The 24,931-nt window shown below is 32.8% G+C and overlaps 2 protein-coding genes and 1 long non-coding RNA gene across 3 annotated transcripts; 1 reads left to right on the top strand and 2 right to left on the bottom strand.

Moving 5' to 3' along the window:
• Nucleotides 1-5,934: 5,934 nt before the first annotated feature.
• On the bottom strand, nt 5,935-8,255 carry LOC112715773 (small ribosomal subunit protein eS12). Its single transcript, XM_025767593.2, has 5 exons — nt 8,027-8,255; nt 7,720-7,763; nt 6,412-6,703; nt 6,268-6,333; nt 5,935-6,187 (listed from the first exon to the last, which is right to left on the bottom strand). Exons 2-5 carry the CDS (start codon nt 7,725-7,727, stop codon nt 6,128-6,130), a joined length of 426 nt encoding a protein of 141 aa, XP_025623378.1. The 5' UTR covers nt 7,728-7,763; nt 8,027-8,255; the 3' UTR covers nt 5,935-6,127.
• A 4,295-nt stretch (nt 8,256-12,550) lies between these two features.
• Nucleotides 12,551-17,066, top strand: LOC140175857 (uncharacterized). The gene is made up of 4 exons (XR_011866675.1): nt 12,551-12,761; nt 14,378-14,450; nt 14,939-15,147; nt 16,153-17,066. It is a non-coding gene; the product is annotated as an uncharacterized lncRNA (long non-coding RNA).
• A 1,918-nt stretch (nt 17,067-18,984) lies between these two features.
• On the bottom strand, nt 18,985-22,680 carry LOC112717662 (uncharacterized). Its single transcript, XM_025769632.2, has 6 exons — nt 22,579-22,680; nt 21,827-21,938; nt 21,051-21,235; nt 20,614-20,718; nt 20,047-20,220; nt 18,985-19,600 (listed from the first exon to the last, which is right to left on the bottom strand). The coding sequence occupies exons 1-6, from the start codon at nt 22,678-22,680 to the stop codon at nt 19,211-19,213; spliced, it is 1,068 nt and encodes a 355-aa protein (XP_025625417.1). The 3' UTR covers nt 18,985-19,210.
• Between the last annotated feature and the right edge of the window lie 2,251 nt (nt 22,681-24,931).

The following is a 24,931-nucleotide window of genomic DNA, read 5'->3' on the forward strand; positions in this document are numbered from 1 at the left end:
ACTTTTAAAATCTTCAAATGAATAATTCGCTACAACCTCAAGCGAATTTTATAGTGATGCTAACTTCGAAGAAACCGTTACAGGATATCGCAGTTTCTTCAGGAACCAATTAACTCCTAAACCACTAGAGTGTAGTAGTTTATGCACTTACACTATTTTAACATAAATTACGACAAGGTGTAGTGATTTATATACAGCCTAATCTGTAGAGAGATATCGCGGTTTACGTATAATTAGAAAAATTACATTTGCGTCTAGTACTTTAAAAAATTGTAATCTAATTAAATTTTTCTCCAAAAATTTTAAATAAGCAATCCTACATTTTATGTATATTATTATCCATAGGCTCCATGCCCATGACTTATAATGGAGATATAGCATGTAGCAATGTGGCATAGAGATCCACTTCAACTACCCTGTTCATCATTGAAAGTTGTGTAGGATTTTACGGTCTACTAGCCGTCCATTGATTTGTTTTGTCTATCATGCAATTCTCACGGTATCATCTTCAGCTTAGTTGATAGTTGCGTCTTTAATGATCTTTATTATGTTAGGTACTTAGAATTAATATTTTGTTTAATATTATAGTTACGTCAAGCAAAGCAAAATAAGGAGAGACATACGGCTATATATAAATGCAGGATTTATTGTCATGACGTCTCAAAATGCCAAAACCAAACTTTGTAATCATATTCATTTCCTTTTTTTAGTAGAATTAATCATATTCATATAGACAAATATACATGTACGACAGATTATATTCCTTTCACTTTTTCCTCTCTCTTCTTTTTACCCTATCAGAAACAAGTAAGAATTTCATGAACTATTGTTAGACAATGATGCATGGCAGAAGGGTATTGATGCTTGGATGTAAAATTTAGGATTTGAGATTATAAACTACATTTCTTATCATTAATTCTGTATCGTGGAGTTTATAAAAATGATATTTCAAAAATGATCTTTAAAGGGGCAACAGATCTTTCAAATATTTTGAGTTAATTTTTAATTTTTTTATACAAAAATGATCTAATTATAAAATTAAAAGCAATATAGTAATCTAATTAAAAAAATTATAAAGACTTAATTATAACTTTAATAAAACTATAAAAGCTAATAAAATAATTAATTATATATATATATAGGTTTGTTTGTCGTATTTGTAAGTACTAATATTCTAAAAATCAAACTAATCATTAAATTGGCAGAGTTAATAAAAAATTAAAAAGTTCAAATCCCTAATACAAGGCAAAATTTACCCTAGTGAAAAATTCTAAACTAAAGCCCCAATACAAAACTATATATGTATCTTGCAAGTTGCAACTCATTAAACTTTAACATGTTGAAGGACAACATTATAGGCTTCATGTTCTTCTCCAAAATCCTGGAGGGACAAATAGTTTAAGAATTACTATAATAAATAAAGCATGACATATATATACATGATAATAATGGTTGATATAAAGTCTCACAACATAGTACTAATAAACTGAGAACGTTAATAACTCTAACCTCATTATCGGTTGATATTCAGCAATTCTATAATTCTAAAAATAAGATAATAATAACATATATGAACTAATAGTGTTACTAATTTACCATAATTTTACTCAATCTGATAAAAATTTCAAACTTTTTTAAATTTAAATTTTAATTTAAATTCCCAAATAGTTCCAATGTTTGGTATTTAGGTTTGGAGTAGCTTTTCGTGTCGTGCCCTGAGGAAGCCAAAAGACCCTTTCACAGTCGAAAACTCTGCAATAAGTTGGAGAACTTTTAGATCCCGCCCTAAAATGCCCATTTTCCTAGAGTTCTGAAGTGACCCTTATGCTCACCGCAGTCTTCTGAAGCTAGCCGAAAGAAGAGGATCAGATTCATCAATTCAATGACTTTAACTCTAGCCTATTACATACAGGATTTTTCTTTTTACATATGTAATTTTTAGAGTTTTTTTTATATTCATAAATATAAACATGTTGATTGCCTTTGCGTTCAGTTCCACTTTTTTCTTATCTTCATCGTTCCATTCGCCTTCTTCTTTGGAAGTCACTACTCCTTCAAAACTCGTCTTTGTTGGGACTTGCGGACTGTTCATAATGATCTTTCAGATACTGTAATTAATAAACTATACAAATATCTGTATTCTTTCCTTCCAATAAGTGTAGTTCTTGTCATTAAAAAAAGGAGGTCTGTTGTTGAATTGACCTTTAGTGAGTGTGTAAGCCACAATGTTTGTACCCATGTTGTTGGCCATTAAATCTTTGCACCAAACTGTGAACCTTGATTCCTTAAAATTGGACTCTTGATACCAATTGAAGGTTCTTAGTGACCTAGAAAAGGGGGGTTGAATATATAGACTCTTTTAAAACTTGTTCACTTTAACTTTAAACTAGATTTAACTCAGTGTTGCTGTTGAGTCTACAAAGTTAATTATGTAGGAGATAATTTTATTGTGTCTCTTAACGATTAATCAGAAACAGAGCAAACATGTTATTTTTGAGGTACTAAATTGCTGTGACTTATTTGAGATAGATTAAACAGGAGACAATTTCATTTTGTCTCACATCGAATGAAATCAGAAATAGAACAAAGAAGAGAAAATAACACATTCATATATCTTAGTTCAATGACCTTGTGCAATATGGTTTATATCCAGTCTCTAGGGGTGTAAGTTACCGAACCGGACCGAATTTTACCGCAAAACCGAACCGAAATTTACAACAACCGAAAGGAAAATCGAAAAAATCGGTTTTTTTTGGTTTTTTTCGAATTAAGCCGATCGGTTCGATTTTCGGTTGGCTCAGTAAAAACCGAACCGAACCGAACCGAACCGAAATATTGGTTAAGAAACCTTGTTTTTACACATTTACCCTTTAACCTTGTTGTTTTGCTAGACATTTTTAATTGTCTTTGTTTTATGTTTAATTAAGTTGAATTTGTATTGGATTTGGATGTGATAAATTCTTGTTTTTCTAGTTTATTGAAGGTTTTAAATTTTATTTTATGACATTTTAAATTCAGATAAGTAGGTGTAAAAAAACCGAAAAAACCGACCGAACCAAACCGCTGTTGGTTCGGTTCGGTTCGGTTCGGTTGCTCAAACTGAAGCCAACCGAACGGTTGGTCTTTTTGAAGAACCGATCAGGTCGGTTCGGTTGGTTTTCGGTCCAAAACCGAACCGAACCGAGCCGATTACACCCCTACCAGTCTCCACCACAATTGTGGTGGGATTTTCACTATCTTTATCAAAGAGTACAAATACCAATTCCCAAGTATTCAACCAAATTCTATCCGGGACAAACTAAACTTCTACCCAAACTTAATTTGGCTATGTTCACTCCCTAGACTTTCAACCACTAAATGCTTACCCAAATAATAAGGAAGTCCTCTCAAAATCATGAATACAAAATAGACATACATACAAAATAGTTTGAAATAATTTCTGACTTTTTACCAAGATTACTATCTTTGTCTTTTCTCACAATGACTTTTATTGATATCTCACATATTTGTTTTTTTTTTTCATTGATTAAAAAACAAAGAAGGATAAGTCTGAAAAACAAAAAATTCAATGTAAAACCATGAAAGAGAATAAGGTTAAGTTTGAAAGTTATAAAGACCCGTGCTCACTCTCCTTAATTCAATTTCTGCATGTTTGCCCTTTTAAATAAAAGTAAAGTTTCCAAAATTTGAACTTGGTTGAAAATCTTTGACTTTGTTCTTTTTCTCAAAATTCAGAGCAAAAATGCAAAGAAGAGAAGGGACAATAGCAATGATTAGAATTTGTTTGAATCCTTATCCAGATGCTTCTATTTCTTTTTTTTTTTTTTGATTTCAAAAATCTGAATCATCGATCCATTTTTTGGTCTCAATTTTCAATTGCGACTTTTGATTTACAGCAAAGAAAAGCAATCTCCATTTTCTTTTTCTTACTCAAATGATACATGAAAGAAGATGGTAATTTCAACAAGTTAAAAAAGTTGCACAAAAATAGCAACTTTTTTCTTTAATTTATCTCTAAATCAAATCAGATTTGATTTTATTTTTTGGCTCTAACTCTTAACCTTTTCTTCTTTTTCCTCTTTAATGAATAAGTTTGGTGATCTCTTGTTTTACTTATTTGGAATCTTAATCTGATCTTACTAATTGGTTTTGAAATACATTTTTATCCTGGGTTATAATCAGAAGAAAAAAAAGAGTATTTAGTTGAAATATTGGACACATTAGATATGGACGATGTTGCAATGGAACTTATTTTGAATATTTTATTTTTTTGTCATCATCAAATTGTTATTTTTATTTTCTCAAAATAGTTCTTTTTTATGTTATGTGTCCTATTCATGGATGATAGCCACCATATTTACCTTCAAAACAAAAATCACATGTAGGTTAAGAAAGAAACATAAATCTACACGTGTCAATTCAATTTAAAAGAGAATAAAATACCTCAGAAATTATTGCGATTTTGACAGAAAGAAAATCCAATATCATTGCAATTTAAAAAAGGTGTGCTACCTTTATTAGTAGAAAATATTAATTCTAACAATTCTAATGAGAAATTCTCTTCATTCCTGTTTATGATTTACTTGGCACAAAAAATAATTCTATATCAATTTTTGTGTCATAAATAGTAGTAGAAATTAAGAATGTTCGTTTTTTCTCCAATAAAAAAAACTAATTTTAATCTCTATTGTGAATTTTAGTTACATGGTTGAAAAATAGAAAATTGATTAGTATAAGAAACTTGAGAATTAAAATTATAAAAAGTTATGTGAATTTGAATTTTACTATTTGATAGTATGAAGTTTTAATTGTGCTCAAGACTTCCAGATTTCCCAGAACAGATAAAAACTATCAGCTCCGTCTTTGTCATTTTCAGATTCTAATCAAGGCTTGCCATTTGACTTAGCCACCATTGATGGAACGATTCGTGCTGCGGGTACAAGAGGTAGGTTGCCATAGAGCTCCTTTTTCAGGGTTCTTGTGATTTACAGCATCTAATGAGTGCATGGATGATCATTTCAACTTTCAAGTGACATCTATCTTTAGCTTTTTTTTTTTTTAATTTTCAAAATCGTCCTTAATTATAATGTTTGGACAAATTTATCCCTAATAAAATTGGAAATTGCAACTCTTTAAAAGAAAAATCTCATCCCTCTCTAATCCATTCCCAACCAAGCATTGTATCCACCCTTTGTCTCTCTCATCATTCTTCACCAAATCTTCTGCATCCAAGTCCGTGTTCTCTGAACCAAAAACAAAAAAAAATCCCTGTTCTTATATTACTTGCCTCAGTAATTGGAAGTTTGGAACATCTTTAGTCACAATTTTTTCCAAATTGACCACCTTTATCTTCACTTCTCTTCCAATATTTATTTTCCTCTTTCCATTCCAACACCAAAAACACTACACTTTCTTTCATTTTCAACAAAGAGGAGACCCCATTCATCTGGGAATCAGCCACACCTTGACGACATCCATCTTCCAATTCTCTCCCAACACAGTCACACCAAACGGAAACATTGTTCTTAACCAATTCAACACCTCCTCCACCTTGGTTTTCATAACTAGAAAAACCTACTCCGTTTTCTATTGTCCCGCCTTTCAAAGCGCAAAGAGCCTCCCTGAGTTCATTCTTGTCATTTTCTGGCAACGACGAACACCCAAATGGGTTTTTCAATTGTCACTACCGTGCCCATCAAATGGATTATAAATTCTTCTATTTTGATGGATTCTATCTCCTTTTTGCTTCCCTCTCTTGCCATCTCTCTCTCCGTTCTTCTCTCTACTTTCTTTTTCTTTCTGTTTTCTCTTTTCATTTTTTTAGTTTTATAATTATTTTTATTAATGTTATCCAAAAAAATCAAGATTTGAGTAAAAAATATCATTTTAAAAATAATTATGAAGTTGGGAATGATTTTGATAAAAAAAGAACGATTTTGATTTTAAACAAAAACTTTCATTACCAAAACAGTCGTTAACTCTAAAAATAACTTATGGAATTAGTCGATAAACCAGAATTAAATGGGCACGTGCATTTTCCACACTTCAAATCCCTAATACAACGCAAAATTCACCCTAATGAAAAAATCCCAAACTGAAGCCCAACACAAACTATGTAACTTGCTACTCATTGAGCTTTAACGTGCTGAAGGACAACATTATAGGCTTCATGTTCTTCTCCAAAATCCTACAGGGAACGAATAGTTTAATAATAATAATATAATAATAATAATATGAATTGCACAAAAGCAAAGAAAAACATGATACCTTCACAACTACGCAGGAGCAACCAGTTACCTTCCTAGCTTTTCCTTCCGAATCAATCTTGCACAACTGCAAGGAGGGCAGAAAAGATTTATTTAAATTTAAGGAAACAGAAGTTTGAGGCAGAACAAAGTTTCAAAGACTTACCCCAGCCCATTCTCCAAGGGTCTTTGCACTTGGAACTGTCAACAAACTAACATTGTGCTCAGCACAAAGCGCCTTGACGAGTTTAACATAGTCAGGTTGGTCACAATCCTCAGCAAGAACAACGAGCTGAGCAGTGCGCTTCTCGATCACCTTGGCACCCTCATGAAGGCCTCGTGCAAGACCACCATAAGCAAGTGACTTCCTAAGTGTTAGCTGTAAGGCAGTCATGATATCCATTGGCTCGCCGATGGCAGGAGCTGCTGGCTCAGCTGCCACAACAGGACCTTCTTCACTGCAGATTAAGAGTATGATAAAAAGGGTATCAAATAACTACCATTTTGGCTTTCAAAAAATTCAAGTTTTGACAAAATGACCCTTCTGAAAGAGAAAAAAAATGACATTTTGGCTCCCCAAAGATGATTTCAGTTTGACAAAATAAGCTATTTTCTCCATAAGTGGCAAATAGCCCGTGCATTTTATTCAACTTTTTATTGGAACATTTGAAAAATTATTTTAGAAAGTACATACAAATAATCGAAGAAAAATTCAATCTCTAGAATCCTTTTCCCAATCTTTTTTTTAATTTTTACCATTCACAAAAGAATAATGGCCCAAAATAAATTCACTTAGCATAAAACCAATAAATTTGAAAAATGGAGAAATCTCATTTTTCTAAGTAGGCTTGCAAAATACTGTGTCCCTCCCTATATTTGGTGTATTTTGGCAAATTGGGATATTTTTGGAGAATCAAAATGTCATTTTTCTTAAGACCATTTTGTCAAAAATTGAATCTTTTGGAGACCAAAATAGTAGCTTAATCAAATAAAAGAAATGGTTTGTCAGCGGTGGCCGGTAAGCTACTCAACATACAAATAGAAGAATCATGATAACTACAACAACCTAAAATAGCTCACTTAGCACATAGAGAATTAAAAAAATACAATGCAAAAGACTAATCAAATCATGTGGGACTTTACGTTTAAAGCCAATTCCACAAGGGATGAAGTTAAATTGACAGAACTATTTATTCATGATTATGAACAGGGGGAAAAGAAAACCTATATTCCCCGTCAAGAGTGTCAATTTGAAGAAAAAAATGCTACTCCATTATGTCCCAAATTTTCCATATATTGACCCCAAAAAAAATTCTGATCCAATACTAAAAATTAGTTTATCGTGTTGAGTTTTCAAGTCAATTAGATTGCAAGCAGTATGCAAAGCATAATATGAACAACAGCACGGCATTAAGAACCATACGGGAAAGAAAACTGAATAAATAAGACATGAGATAAATAAAATGGAACATACCCAGCCATCCTTGTTGATAGGAAAAAAGAGCAATCTCTTCTTCACTGTACAGGGAAACAAAACAACAATAATATACCGAAAAATCAGATCTAGTGCTTCGAAGCTTTACAGCAAATATTTTCGTAATTTCCGCAGAATAAACATTGACAGTACAAACATACGATAGTACCAGCTACTCATTTAGGACTTGACAAGAAAATCATCGCATGAGAAAAAGCTACGTTACAATGAGACAATATATTTGAAGAAATAAGCGATGAAATAACAGAACGCGAACGAATTCGCAACAGGGAGAGGGAAGGCATACCTGGAGGACGATGAATAGGTGCCGACGAGTTTCCAGTGAGCCAGAGAAAAACGCAAAAACCCTAAACGTTCCTATTCTTTGGGAGGGGGAGCAATTTCTTTTTGGTCTTCTTTTTTTTTTGGACAAACGGGCCACACCCAAATATTTTTTTCCTTAAATTTTTAATGTTTAAAGGCGGCTAGAGTAGTTAAGGAATTAAGTTTTCTGCAAAAAAAAAAAAAAAAAAAAAAAAAAAAGTAGTGGAATTTGAGAAAAACTCAAAAAGGCGTACTATTGTAATATTTTTATAAAAATTAAAAAAAGAAAAATAGTCAACTTTAAAACGATGACGATAATGTAACGCTAAGAAACAAATATAGGAAGAATGACTAAATTCCCATTCCCATTTTAGTCCCTGAGATTCACGCGATTATTCATTTTGGTCTCAAAAATTCAAAATTACCTATATTAGTCCTCCAGATTCAAGTTTCGGCACCAATATGGTCCCTCAACTTTTTTCGGTGATGATTAGGCAAATGGAGTGCTGAGATGACACATTTCCTGTCATGTTGGACGCTGTCACGGCTAGCTGACATGGCGAGAGTTATATTTGTATCTAATTTAGTCCCTGAAATCCTAATTATCTTATTATTTATCTGAGTTATAATGACAAAGTTTTAATAAGGGGGACTAAATTGGATACAAATACAACCCTCGCTACATTAACTAGCTGTTACAGCGTCTAACGTGACAGGAAGGGTGTCATCTCAGCACTCCATTTGCCTAATCATCACCAGAAAGAGTTGAAGGACCATATTGGTGCCCAAACTTAAATCTGGGGGACCAGTATAGGTAATTTTAAATTTCGGAGACTAAAATGAGTAATCGCGTCAGGGACCAAAATGGGGATTTAGTCTAGGAAGAATAGATCAAAATTCTCGTGAAAATCACATGAGAGATAAAATTATCCACACAAGATTTAACGATCCAAATATACACATGAAAAATAAATTTTCACTGGTTACCTTCATGATCTATCCATCCGTCAAGAGAATTTCGCGTCAAAAGAGGTTAACATGTGTCATATTCTTTTCCTAATTAACATTGCGTAATCAGTAATATAACCATGTAAGACCTAAATTAAGTTGGTCTAATAATTAATTCATTAATTTATTTAAATAAATATTAAAAATTTAATATGACAATTGAGATAATAAAATAAAAATACTCTCGATTATTTTGTTATTATTGATTTGTCTTGTTGCTCTTCTGGCAAACACAAGGCGTAAGGTGGGTCTGTAGGAGAGTTAAAAATGTTATCATCGATATCAATAAGGGTGAAAAAATGTCAGACGGCCTGCTAGGGGCATGTAATTTGGTCTGTGTTTGGTCTGACCTGACTTGACCTGTTATAAAATAGATACAAGTTTAAACTTTTTTAAAAGCTTTAATACATTAATAAGCCAGGTCCAGGCTTACTAATTAGCTTTATAGGCCTATCAGACTTGCTTGGGCCTGTTAAAATATAATTAAATATATAAATAATTATTTATTATTAATAAAATTATGAGATATTTTAAATTTATTATATTTTATTATAAATATTTTTGTATATTTTAAATATGTTAAAAGTTTAAAACTTTTTATAAATATTAAATATATTACATATTACATATAACTATTTTTATTAAAAAATAATTTTTTTAAATAATATTTTTATTTTTATAAAAAAAATTATCAGATCTTTTAACAGGTTTCAAGCCAAATCAGACTGAATAACAGACCAGGCCTAATATTTTATAAAGAGCATATAATAAGCTGCAGGCCAAACTCAGACCAATCAACTGTATGACAGGCCAGGCCTGTTAAGAGCAAAATCTGTCCTGATTTAGCCTGTTTCCACCCTTAAATATCAATTATATCTTAAGTTTATCAGATGGATCAACATTATAATCCTATTAAACATGGACTCTTCTTTCATTCTTAATTGCATGTTTATACATTTTGAAATCACTATCAAATCTAATTAAGTGTAAATCATCATCAAGTCTAAAATTATTTTATTGTAATAGAAATTTTTAAAAGTGGTGTATCCCAAATCTTTGAATAACTCTTTCATACAGAAGATATTCTGCACTTCAACATTAGCCCTTTCAATTTCTGACACCTCTCCTCCAATATATATCATAACTCCATTGGCATTTCTCTTAAAATTTTTCTTATGATAATGTAGAAAAGTGATGTGATTTGACAAGTTATTAACAAATTAAAGTTTATGAAAAAAAAATACCTCAATCGAATACGATCAAATAATCAACCCATCACGTTAAGAAAGAAAAACAACTCATGAATACAAAAATATATTGCCTTTTTTTGCTCCCATCTCTCTATTTATTGTGCCTTTTAAAAAGACAAATGAAGGAATTAATACCTAACTCCTTGACTGTTTCAGCTTGATTACAAAATGAACAAGACAAATAGATGAAAATGAAAAAGAAAAATGGGACGTGAGATGATCAGTATTCCATTCTTATTTTCACCTCTCTAGATCTCTTGAAGTAATGAAGTTTGAAAGTTAATGAGTTACAAGAATGCAAAAGAGTTCTTTTCTCTTGATTTTAATATTGTTAGAAAACTTTTTTAACGCAATTTTCACCTTATTACATCTATTGCCACATCACAATTGTACAGTGTCAGCTAGGACAAGAACGTGACACATGTTAACCTTTCTTGCCGGAAGAGGGGATGAGACAAACGATTGCATACATTTAGATCTGCTACGGTACGATAATAAATTCATACGTACCGATACATTTAAAATATGGACAAATAGTAATAAGTTACATGAAATTTATTTTCTACGTCAGCATTTAATTTTTTTAAATATATATTATATCACCACTTTTCATAGTTATTAAACTCGGATCGGACCGGCCGGTTCGACTGAAAAGCCGGTGAACCGAACTCTTAACCAGTTCGAGTTAACAATCAAACTGGCAGGGGTGGCAAAGCGGGCCGGCCCGCCCCAACCCGCCCTGCCCCGTCTAGGCCCGTCTCATAAACGGCGCGGACTGGCCCGCCCCGCCAACTAAAATGGGTTCAAAATGCTAGCCCGCCACACTTTATGGCAGATTGGCGGGTTGGCGGGCTAGCCCGCTTGACTATTTTTTTTTGAAAAATAAAATTCATTAAAATTAATAAAAAAATAATAATTAAAAAATAAAATACAAATAAAAAATAGTCAAATTATAATATAATTTTTTTACTATTTTTTTTAATTTTTAACTTCAATAAAATTGTTCAAAATAATATTTGTCAATAAAATCATCTTTATTTTAAAAAATAAGTCACATAATTTGAGCATATATACGAAATTGTAAAATAAAATAAATAAAGTTAATAACTAAAAGAAGAATAAAAACAAAAAATGAAAAAAAAATGTTTAAAAATTCTATAGTTATTAATTTTATAATAGTAACAACTCTTTTATTTAATAAAAAAAATAAAAAGTTTCGGCCCGGCGGATCGACAACCTGGCACTCCTGAAAAATTAACAAATTTGTAACCACCAGGCCAACATGACTTTTGAGATTATATATGCCTTTTTATAAATATATAATAACTTATTAGACATATCCTAATTAATAACTTTATCTTATTAACTCTTTTACTGATGTAAAATTTAAAATTTCTTTACACTTTTGTCTTTTTATTCTAATGAGTAATTTTATATTTAATTTTTTATTTTATATTTACTCACTTAAATTAATTATTTTTTAATTTTACATAATTATTAAAAATATTAAATGTTGTTAAATATTCTTTAAATTAAAAAGATAAACAAAAATATTTTTATTAATCTTACCATAATTTTATTATTGATAATTATATAATATTTATTAATATTAACTTTTTTCAACATATATTTGATTAATATAATTAATTAATAAATTATTAAAATATTAAAATAACTTGATTTTGCATAAAAAATTTTATTATAAAAAGAAATTAAATTTTATATAATTATGTAATTATAACCGAGTCAACCGGTTCAACCTGTGATCCAACGGTTAAACCAGTGATCCAGTGACCCAGTAGTCTTATTGGGTTGATTACCGGTTCGGTTCTGATAATTATGCCACTTAATATACCCTTTAATTAAATAAAAATAAAAATATATTTTTTATTTAATTTTATAAAAAGTCTTATACATCCTTACTTTATTTGATTAGACAAAAATACCCTTTTAAATCAATCAAATTTTTGAATTCAATTAATCCTAATTTTTTAGTTTCAATTCATTTAAATAACAAAACAAAAACATATTAAAAAAACAAAAATCAATCATTCTTCTTCAATTTCCCTAATCATTCATCCCTCTCTGAAGCAAAGCATAACATATAAAAAAATAAAAAATTAATCTATTCTTCATCTTCTCTTAATATCATTCGTGTTCCTCTCCCCTCTGAAGCACACCAAAATAACAAAACCCTAACAATAATTGACTGCGTTGATTTTAGTAGCTAGCCATCCACAAAATTTAAAGAACCTAAAAAAAGAAAGAAGGCTAAACCACTCAACTGGCAAACTCTGCGTCTTTCTCCTCTATGGAAGTTCTTTGAATGCCCCTTCGCCCTCCATCGTGGAGCCCCGTCCAGCGCCTCTCTCTTTCTGGCAGCCACCGCGTCTTCCTCCACTCTTCCCTGCACTCTGCCACTCTCTGTCTGCATCATCAAGAATGGAGCCTCTGACTCAGGTTGGTTCTTGATTTTTTTGGTCTGATTTTTCACTGCTTCTATTTGTTTTTCTGTTCTGTTCTTGAGTTAATTTTATTCTCTTAAGAAGCTAATTTTGCGCTGAATCAATTGATTGAGAATTGAAATTAGTTTTGGTGTTAATGTATGAGGATAGTTTAGTTCTTTTGTTCCTTTTTTAATTTTCATATAATTGTTGAGTTATTATGTTCTGTATTCTGATTTTGTTCTTGTGTTAAAAACCAATAAGTAAGATATGCAAGTGTACTGTTTGTCAAATTAGAAGTAAGAGTATCGTTGGATTATAAATATGATACACTTAGAATATCATTGTGATATGTATGTGAAGTGTAATTACTCAAGGCTATTCTCAATTGGATAGCGTCACACCTCTCTGTAACTCAGGAGCTGAAAATACCCGTTAATATTGAACTATTCTCTATTGGTGGACACGTGGAGAAAGAAGTTGAAATCAAGGAGATCCGCCACAGTGCTAGGATTTGAGGATCCCACCCAGAACATGATGATTTTGTAATAGGTTGATGGTATTAATAGGAGAATAAGATATCAGGAAGGGTGTGTTTAGTTGATGTGAATGGTCGCCCTTTCCCTCTTATTTTTCTTTAATACTTCGGTTTCTTTTCTCCCTACTTACTTGAGCAATTGAGACCCAATTGGCTCTACTTCTTTTCCCTTGTAAGAAATATATCACTGATAATACTAGTACAAAGAATTACATCTTCCTTATTGCTTCCTTTTCTATTTACTTTTTTGTGTTCCTTACTTGGAGAGTGAGTATTTAATGCGTATCTAGTTAAAGAGAAAGCTGTTTGTGTACCTAGATAATTCAAATATTTATGATCAAGGTTTGATCAAGAAATTGGAAGTGTTTGATGGGCTTGCAATGTCAATTGAAAATGGCCACATTGATACTGCAGAGCTTAGAACCGAAAGTGAGCTATCATAGGTTTAGTAATCTGTTTTCTTTATATATAAATTTTGGCAACAACAACAAAAAAATTTTAATTTATTTTTTAACTTGTTATATTTTGGGGTGATGGAGGAAAAATCAGACACTCTTTAGTGGGATTGAACTCTAATTTTATCCCTTATCTAGAAGACTAGTCAATAAGTTGGTCTTTCTATGAGTTTCCCAAGGATAACTAAGTTTATAATGATAATATGAACAGTTTGGATACAGAGAGTTCCATTGATGGCAACACTGCATGGGTGAGAACTTGCTTGCCAATGGTGTACTTTTCTTTTCACAATGACTTGACAAATTGAAAGATTAAATTATGATATTTTCCGTTGAACAAAAGAGTTGTCCTGGGATACAAATGTTCTTGACCAGTTAATTTAGTAGGGTCTTTATTAGTCTAAAGCTGTTTGATTATTTTCAACATAAGCCAAGTAAAGTAATAATTTAACCAAAATTTTGTTAGTTATTGAAGTGGTACACTTTAAGATTGGATTTTGCCTTCAAAGTATACATGCTGTGTCATATGGCTGCAATTGTTGTATAATATCTACAATCATATGAAGCAACTCAATTTAGATGGTAGGGTATCAACATAATATGTGCCAACAGTCATGCTTTTTTCAATTGTACAAACAGATGGAGAAGGAAAAATTGAGATACAAGCTAGTCCAGTTACTCCAACTTCGAAAGAACTGCAACTTCTAAAAAGGTATAAGGTCACATAGTGTAGATGCTTTCTTTTCTTTTGTTTATATATATATATATATATATATATATATATATATATATATATATATATATATATATATATATATATAATGCAAGTTTGTAGCCACTGTCGGATTCACAACATGCATGATAGAATCAAAACTAAGCTTGAGATAAGCTTTCAATTCAGTTGTTTTTTTTCCTCTATGAATTAAGATGATCATAGAACATCAAATACATTTTGTCTCTTTAATTCTGTACCAAACCATGAAGAATATGAGGTGAGACCGACATAAATGATTCAGATAAAGTCAGTATGTTTCTTACTTGGTATGGAGCTTTAAATACTCAATTACAGAATACAATGCTAAATTTCTCTGTGACTACGAAAGAATGCTTCTACCTTGGGTTTCTTTTGTACAATCAACTAAATTTGATTAATGCGTCTTCATTGACTTCAGTTTCATTCACAATTTGTCAATCAATTAGGCTATGCTTGAGAGACCAAAGTTTTATAGAGAGCAAAAACAAAAAAAAAAAAAGAAGAAATTATGTTCACGGATGCAATAGGGAATGCAAGGTACTCTCTGCTGAAGGATTTAAGAGCTGAAATTGAAGTGAAGGATGGAACTTTTTCTCTCTGCTTTTGGGTTTATTTGGCCAACTCAACTACGATTCCTGCTACCATTATTCAGCAGGTATGTGCTTTTTTTTTTGCCTGTTTTCTCTCGCAAGAATAGAGAAAATTTCATCGCTTCTGGTTATGGCGTTATGCCTTTAGAATTGTTGTTTGTGTAATTGGTTGATTTTTTCCTGATATGAAGGAGGGTTAAGTTAGCTCTTAAGCACTCTTGATTAGTTACTTTAATTTAATGATATTTAGCTTGAAATTGTATCATTACCATGATGACCTTGTTTTCGTTGGCCAGTAGTTGCAAATGTAATATGATATATTCTGTTACAACTTTCTTGTATGAATCACACAAGCATAAGAAAGTTGCAAAATTTTTAACTTGCATGTTTCATTGTCAATGCACATTTAAATTGTTTTGACAATTAATGTGCTAGATTAATCTGTGCGGTTCTCAAGTTCGTACATTCTTCATTTTTGAAGCTCCTTTATCCAGATTTTATTTTTAATTGTCTCTAAACATCTTATGAATTAGTTTCAATTCTATCCTTCGAAGTTTTACAAGATCAATTTAGATGACAGAAATTTTTTCTGATCAACCTTTTTTTCCTCTATATTTTATGTATTTACATCATTGGTGTTTTCTTGATGTATTCCCTGCTATATTTGTGTGGATTGCGAATTGATCTCCGATTCCCATTCTGAGTTCAATTTTCTGCTCCCAATTCTACTTCAAACTCTGACCACAAACCTCTTTCCCTGTGTGTATTTTTTTGGAATTTAGAATTAGACCTTTGCAATTTGATATTGTTATATATGATGTACAAATAAGGGTTTGAATATTTTTGACTGTGCTACGTTAATATTGTGTCTTGGAGAGGTAAGAGTAAATCACTATTGTGTGCTGTTACCTGAACACTTAACTCTGAGGTTGAAAACTTTCAAGTCCAGTGCTTTTGTCTAACAGTAGTGATTCTTTTCTTTTTGGTTACCATTGTGGTGTATGTTCTAAGTTTTCAGTTAGATAATTCAAGGCTTCAAGCTGAAGTTCAATCAACTAATTGGTATGCAGGTTTGCTCTGATGTTTCTGAAAGTGCTCCTTTCCTTGTTATAAATGATCACAAGAGAATTAGGGTGTGTTTGGGGTTCACGTTGAAGAAGAGAGAAGCCCGTTTGAGCGTCTTGAACATTCCACTTTTATGTTTGGCAATCTTTTGGAACTCTCAAGCTTGATGTCTATTGGGGGGGACTTAAATGGAATGTCTCCTGTCTGCTGTTGTAACCAGCAGTGGGATCTTCAAGGTGCTTGCAGACTGTACTTGTCCAGTGAAGGGCACATTAACCACTGTATTGTTCTGATGATCTTGGAAAAACTATGGCATAGACCTTTCACATAGTCCAGTGTTTTTGTATTTTGTATCAGTCTTGGTCCTTTCTCACTGTAAATATTTGTATCTGGGTTGTATGCTTTGGACTTCACAACAAACTCTTCGTTGTCATGTGAAAAGTTAGTCTAAGATTACTTATCCTGTGCTGTCAGTTCAGAAGTTGAGAAGATTTGACTGAAGATTAGGTAATGGATTCAACAAGGGGAAAGTGCACTTGCAAAAGCAAACTCTTTAAAGTGTATTGGCATAGATTTTTAGTAATGGAGGATGATATGAACTCATACCGTGCCCCTTGGGAACTACCAGGGGAGCTGTTGGTGGTCATGGTATCAAGGTGCTTCCACCTCTACACTGGGGATCCTATATTTGATTATCTATCATAAATATCAAAAAGAGTGTTTTTGTAGTTTCATCTTTTTGTGATTACAACCTTTAGCTTAGTTCAGTTGAACAATGGATGAAAATAATATAATATTGCTGCTCTATATTGAGCTTCCTTATCTAACTCTGACTTATGAAAATACTATTAGTGTTCTTTTTAAAGGAGACAACCTATATACTTTCTGGTTGAAATACATATAGTTATAGTTCAGTCTCCCTAATTTTGTTATTTATTTTGAATTGGCACTTGGTTACATGTATGTATGAGTTTTTTTATTTTCAAATGTAGCAGTAGTTTACTTCATCTTTATCGATTTTAACTTAGAAGTTTCATGTTATGCTTTTTAATTTTTAGCATAGAGTTATTTGGTCCTAGATTTTGCTTTTCTAGAGTATACCGGCTCTTTAGGTAGTAGAATGCGCAATAATAGCCGTTGATGAGGAAATTGCATATATATATTTATCTATCATATAGGATTCCGTATGTTTCAAATTTTTAAATTATTTTATTTTCAAAGGTAGCTGACCACCCCTAATGGGATAAGGCTTTGTTGTTGTTTGTTATTTTCAAATCAGTGGCTATGATTGTTGAATGTGAACGTTAGAGAAGCCAAATTCACTGATCTTACAGTGCTTCAATCTCTCTTACTACTTTCATTTTTATTTCTTTCTATTTGCTTGCTCTCTTATTTTACCAGGTTTGAGAGGGAAAGGACTTGCCCATTGTGCAGGGCTTTGGTAAAACCAGCAGACTTGAGGTCATTTGGTGATGGTTCTACTAGTTTATTCTTCCAGTTATTCTAAGATATTATAAATACAAGCCAGGATGTTTTCTGCTATGAAGCTTTTTACATTTTTGAAAGAAGCAACCTTGATATATATACACCAACAACACATGTAAAATTTCACCGGAGGCATTCGTGGTTACACTTTGAGAACGTCGAATGCGGAGGAGTCACATTGAACTGGTCGCATCATGTTCATATAATGTACTAGTAAGAGGTTAAGTGTATCTTATAATGACCCTGTAAGCTAGAGGAAATTCATTGTAAGTCTATGACTCTTCATTAAGAAATGAAGGTCTATTTCTGCAGTTTCTGCCATATATAGTGTAAAAGTGACAAATATTTCTGAATGTGGTTTATAAAACACACCCGCAAGGAGTGTTGCTTCACTTCACACAATCTTTGTGTAGTTTTATGTTTTTGTTTTATTGCATTTGATCTGATAGTTTCCTTTTCTATATATTATTATAACTTAGTAGGCGGTAGTTTTAATTAAGAACTATGTGAAGATGCTTTTAATTATAGGTTATTCTGAATTTATTAGATGAACATTTTGTTTCTCTTTATTTGTAAGAAAGGAGACTAAGAATAATCAACATCATTTCACTTGTGATATTGCTTCTTTAATTTGTTATAGATTAGTTATAAATAACTAAAGTTATGATCAAACAATATACAGTGGTTTCATAATCCTGGTTGTCACTTGAAATAGGTATGTAGCTCAAAAAATGGTCTAATTATGAAATAGGTTCTCCATCTCACTAGACCAAAATAAATACTGATGACAGTAAAGATTAATTTTCAGAGAATGGTCAAAAAAGAAAATTCAGTCACTATTACTTAAATACTTCATACGAGACATGAGTTGAGTCAGTTCTAGGTCTTTCTAAAGTACAGTGATAATTGTTGAAAAGTATATAAAGGACATGAAATGAGATCATTTTCGTAAATGCCTATATGGTATTATTATATGAAAAAATTACAAGTATATATGAACTTGTGTTAGCTACTTGTACTAGTTAATATTATTTTACTAGTAGAGAATTTTAATTACTTCTAATATGAGGCAGTTGTGCATCTTCTGATGCAAAAGAAATGAATGAATTGATTTGGACTTGCTACTGATACTTTGTAACATTCTGATTCTAAGACCACTGTATCATATAATATAGGATTTTTGTTTAGAAAATTCACCATCCAAAATTTCTGGCTGGTTTTGTTGTTATTTAACTTATTAATCTTCTTATGATAATTTGACTTCTATTAATGCATTGAATCAGAATACCAATACTTCCCTAATATAAAGATAAAAAAGTGCAATTTCAATTACAAGAAGTTACAAAAAGAAAGAAAAAGAATAACTTTGTATAGATCAATATCAGCCAATACAATCAAAAACCATGAACATAAGTCACACAAAAATAAATAAATAAATAAATGTGTAGTTTCCTGAAATATCACCCAGCTTCTTCCTCACAGTGGTAAAAAATAGAAACAAATTAATAAATGCTACAAAAAAGAAAAACATGCATTTTCCTTGCTTCTAAACAAGAAGAACCCCATCTAAACTAAATGCTATTGTTTGAAGGAGAACAGATATATCACTTTGGAGAAGCTGCCACTAGGAAGAGGAGCCTCATTTTCTGATACTCTCTTACTATCTTTCTCTATCACAGTTAACATCTCGTTTGGGAGAATAGGTGAACTTTCTGAGTTCCGAATAACCACTCGAAGAGGTGATTCTGATGGTGATGGGTTGAAAGATGTTATACGGGACACCCCACTCGAGCTGTCATAAACCTCTGAGACTTTGGCGATGCCATCATCCAGGTACACTACATCCTGCATTGTCAGCTGATGGTACTCCACAATCTCCCTTAGGAAATGGTTTTTCCTAGCATATACCTCATTCTCACCTGCCAAGCGAGCCTTCTCGGCAAGAAGCGTCTCCAGTTGAAACCGAATCTGTACAAGTTACAAAAACATAGCCATATAGGACCTAAAGTTTCATATTTAAATGATCATATTCTTGTTAAAAACACAATGAGTTCTTGGGATATATGCATAACAAAGGGTAGTCAGTATATATGCATATAATAAACAATTCCATAGTATGCTTGAAGCAAAAGAAAGCTCTTGCCTTCAACCACTAAATGTGTACCACTTCAACTATCTTTCAATGCTGTATATGATAGGCAAACCTGCAATGGTGTAAAAGCTAGAAGGGATGAAAAAAATAATCTCCAATAGAAATGAGGTTATAAACTTATCAGACTCAGACATATAACTCATGTTTAGATAAAACAACACATGAAATTGGAAGATGCTTTCAAATTTTGTTATGCCTGTATGAGTGCTTTATAGGTGTTGTCATATCAAATTTGAAATAGGGAACAACAAATAACCAATACCATATCATCATCTTCACGGTTCTGTCCCTTAGTGGTAGTGGTATCACAGTCGCGGAGCATTTTATTTTCTTCTTCTAGTTGAGAACACCTGGCTTTTGCAAAAGCCAAATCTGCTTTAACAGTTTTTAGCTCGCGAAGAAGTAGTTTTGCTTTGGCAGCCGTTGCCATTGCCACCTGCAAGTTGCAACCAAAGCAAAGTGAAATTATGCTTGTTCAGTTACTTAAGAACATAAACATTTTATTCAACTAAACTGTCATTACAAACTCAATTTTCTACTCAGAAATGCTATCAGAAGTGGTTGATAATTCAAAGGAGTAAAAGGTTGAAAACTACTCATTAATCCAATGGTTAAAAAACATTATGATGTTCCACCATAAACTTCTGACAATAAAATTCTGGTTTAGTATTTTTCTTATGATTTTATAATGGTTGAATGTGTCATTACTGATCTACATAGAACCATCTTATTCAAACTAAAAAAATCTATTAACATCTCTGATATAGCTTATACAGTCTGTGCCTTCACTTAGTGAGGCAAGAACACACGATTACATAGTTGGCAATACTTCTCGAGATGCCTTGAGTTGTGATTCATTGTCCTCGTGACTTCCTTTAAGACGGATTTGAGTCTTCAATTCTGCTGTCTTGCTCTCCACGATCATTCGGCCTTCCTGACGAAATTTGAGAAGCAGCAATGAGATGAACAATGTTATGTTGTTTCAATACTTGAAATGATACAATTCCCATACACCAGATAATGAAGAATCAAATTAGTGGTTAACTATGTGTCTCAGCTAGTTAACAATTCTGTTTTTTTCTGAAAGCAATATGTTACTACATTGTTACCCTATAATAAAACATCATTAATAGACATAGATCAGGTTTGATGTTTCAAGCGTGGAAGAAACATTTCCCAACTAATTCAAACAAAGCCATGTAACTTGTTATGAACTGTGGACATAAACCAATTCCAAGGTGGAAACATATAAGACAGAGAATTTACCTCAAAAGCCTTCTCAAAGGTGTCACCTAAGTGATTAAGGGAACTAGTGATTGCCTCCAATCCCTTCCTAATTGTAGGGTTGTCCCCTAAATTATGAGATTCATGTTGTTGATATGACGGCTTCGACTGTGAAGGGAAGTCCCAATCATGGCAAACAAAAGAAAACGCAATTGATTCCAATTCAACTAGACATAGATTTAGAGTCTTAGTTCAATGGTTCATGTTATTTACATTGAGTTTAGGAATCAATTAGAGTGGCAGAGTCTCCATTCTTGATGATGCAGATAGAGAGTGGCAGAGTGCAGGGAGGAGTGGAGGAAGACGCGGTGGCTGCCAGAAAGGGAGAGGCGCTGGACGACGACGGCTGGACGGGGCTCGACGATGGAGGGCGAAGGGGCATTCAAAGAACTTCCATAGAGGAGAAAGATGCAGCGTTTGCCTAGTTGAGTGGTTTAGCCTTCCTTCTCCTTTAGGTTCTTTAAATTCCGTGGGTGGCTAGCTACCTAGCTCAATGCAGTCAATTATTGCTAGGGTTTTGCCATTTTGGTGTGCTTTAGAGGGGAGGGAAAGTGCTGAATCCTTCTCCACGAATCAGATCCCAAAGTATGAACCCTAGAGTCGAACCCCGAGATAACGACGGAGAAGCGTTGATCTTCCAACGACGGCAAATTTCTGAACTTTCCGATGGACGGATTCCAGAAGGAGATTTCTGGAAACTAGGGATGTCAATGGGGTAGGGCGGGGGCGGGGGATGCTTCCCTACTCCCCGTCCCCACCCCCAGAATTAATCCCCGTCCCCGCCCCATTCCCCGTCATAGGGGGATAATTGTCCCGATCCCCGTTTCTCGCATTCCCCGCGTTCCCCGCGGGGCCCCATTCCCCATCTCCCTATATTTAACATTCATATGAAAATTATAGTAAAAAATATCAAAAAAATAAAAAAACAAACTAAAAAATATTATTACAAACACACAAACATATCTTATCTAAGATTATAAGTCCAGAAATACAACATAACAAATCATAGTCCATAAAATAAAATCTTAAAATGCAACTTCCATTATAAAGAAAGCAATAAAACAAAGTCTTTAACATCAAATATTCTTTCATTGTCGGCATAAAACTTCCAACAAACATCTCCATGTTCTCTGTTAAAACAATAGAGACAAATATGTTAACATATAGTGACGAGAATGGAAGCAAATACGCAGACGCAGAAGTGGAGAGGAGAAGGACGCCGTGCCTGAGGAGAGAGAACGACGCGGTGAAGCTGCTAGGGTGACGACGCAAGAGTGGCCGGTGGCTAGCTGTGAGGGTTTTGAAGTTTGAACAAAGTGGAGAGTGAGTGAGTGACTGGAGTCTGGAGAGTTGGGGTTTGGATGGGAATAGAGAGTTAGAGAGGGCGCAACAACAAAGGTGAGAAGGGAATATAGGGTTAAGATTTTTAATGGGTGAAATTACTAAAATACCCCCTATGTTAGAAATAAAGTAAGAGTATTTAAGTAAGTTTATCAATTCGGGGAATTACCGGGGATGGGACGGGGATCCCCGCTCGGGTCCCCGCGCCTGTCTCGGGGGAATTTTGCTCCCTATCTCCATCCCCATCCCCACAGGGAAAATTCCCCACCATCGGGACCCCATTTGGGGCGGTCCCCGCAGGGATCCCCGCCTGCTGGGGATTTTTGACACCCCTACTGGAAACGGTTAAGAGACAGAGAGAGAGGATAGGAAGAGGATAGAAGAAGATGAAGAATACTGAAGGTTTCTGAACCCAGATGTAGAACAATTTTGGTTTTTTGTTTTTTTAATATTGTTTAACACATATGAAGAATAATTTTGATTTTTTGTTTTTTTAATATGTTTTTGTTTTATTGTTTCAATTATTTGAAACTATAAAATTAGAATTAATTGAATTCTAAAATTTGATTAATTTAGAAGGGTATTTTTGTCTAATCAAATAAAGAAAGGATGTTTAAGTCTTTTTATAAAATTAAATAAATAAATGTTTTTTATTTTTATTTAATTAAAAGAGTGTTTTAGTAAAAGTGGTGATATACTATATATTTAAAAAAGAAAATTAAATGCTAACGTGGAAAATAAATTCCACATGTCTTATTATTATTTGTCTATATTTTAAACGTATCGGTACGTATAAATTTATCATCGTACCGTAGCAAACACCTTAAAGCTTTTGCTAATAATCTTTTGCTAATAATTTTGTCACTCGTGTGATCTTTGTGTATATTTTTTCTATTATAAAGGTATTAAATTTGTCTTCTTAATGTTGATAACTCAGCAATTAAAATTAACAAATTTATCATTTCAATCAATTTTAGTCAAATATTTCTTTTACAATCTTCTTAAAATATATTCTTACAACATTTGTTAGCAAAAAATATAAAACTAGTTATATATTTATTAGACATTTACTGAACACTTTAAAACAAAGGGATTAGCTAAGATGCAAAATAAAAAATACTAAAAGTAATTAAAGTAGTACTTTTAAATTTTTTATGTGTTTAAAAAACTTTAAAAGTTTATTGAAAATGTAAAAGATTTTAATATTTCAATCCTGTTGGTAACTAAGAGGGAGTCCAACTAACTTTTACCAACTTTTAGTAGGCTGGACTCCAGAGTTCATTTCATCAGAAAAGTCACATATCCAATTACCATAGTAAACTTAATTCACCCAAATTACCTATAGTAAACCTAATTAACTCTAACTTTCACCGTTCAACCTCATCCCCAAAATCGGACGGCAGCGTCACCCAACATCCTTCTTTGTACGCATTTTTAATGCCGGTGTCAACCCTGGTCAACGCTGCCCCCGCTTCCATCGGCGAGCAATTGCGAGTCTTCGGAAGGTCAATGCAACGCTGCCACTATTGCTGCCGGTCACTGTCACCACTCCATTGAAGATGCGTTCCCTTCTCCGCTAGACCACTCGATGGCACCTCCCCATGCTCTGCCTCCACACACAGCACGTCGGACATCTCCTTGTCTTGCTGAAGCACCACCATCCCACTTTGTCTCTTCTTCCTGACCAGACTTAGTTAGCGCCGCAACCAGCACTGCCTCCAAGACGCGTCTTCCTCCTCCGTCGGCGTTGCTGCTCTAACAGGTTAGTAGTAATTCACGGTTTCAGTAATTAGAGGATGTTGTTGATTTGTTTAGGGTTCACATACTAGGATTAGGTAAATATATAAGATGCATTTTTGAATTTGTTGATGTTACTTTTATGTAATATTAGACGTTAGATTAGATTAGATGAATTGAAGTTAATCTTCTATGATACTGGTTCATTATGTTTTGCTGGAGATCTCTTGTATGCGTCAGTAATTGTTTTTGGTTAGAGAATTCGCAATTGTGGGATAAAAATAGAGTTATAAGTTTGTTTATTTTTTTCTTTTTGGGTTAAAATTAGATTTGAATGTGGCCAAATTAAACTTGAAGCATTAAGATAGTCTATGGAATAATTGTTAGGCTGTTTGGGAGAAAAAATAGCTAGTTATTATCCCCATAACTAAGAGTAATTTTTTAGAGTTTTGAATAAAAAATAGTATTTGTAATTCCATTAACTGAGTGATTTTTTTGGATGTGTCTTCTAATTAAAGTTGATTTTTCTTTACTATTCCATGGTTCGGATTATATATATAGTTGTCACTAACCGAATTTATTTAGTTTTGTTCAGTGTTCCTTGATTTTCGTTTGATTTAGAGGTGCTATTGAATGACTTTATATCTTGTTATCCTTGTACCTTGGATTTAATTGATGCTTTCTCAATGTTTTGGGAGTTTTGGAAAATCGAAAAGTTGAATCTTGGAATTTTTTTTTGAATTGGTGTTGGTTTATAATTTAGTGATTTATAGGTTCAATGGTCT

Source organism: Arachis hypogaea, chromosome 10 (assembly GCF_003086295.3).
Source record: "Arachis hypogaea cultivar Tifrunner chromosome 10, arahy.Tifrunner.gnm2.J5K5, whole genome shotgun sequence".
In the NCBI taxonomy this organism is placed as follows: Eukaryota; Viridiplantae; Streptophyta; class Magnoliopsida; order Fabales; family Fabaceae; genus Arachis; species Arachis hypogaea.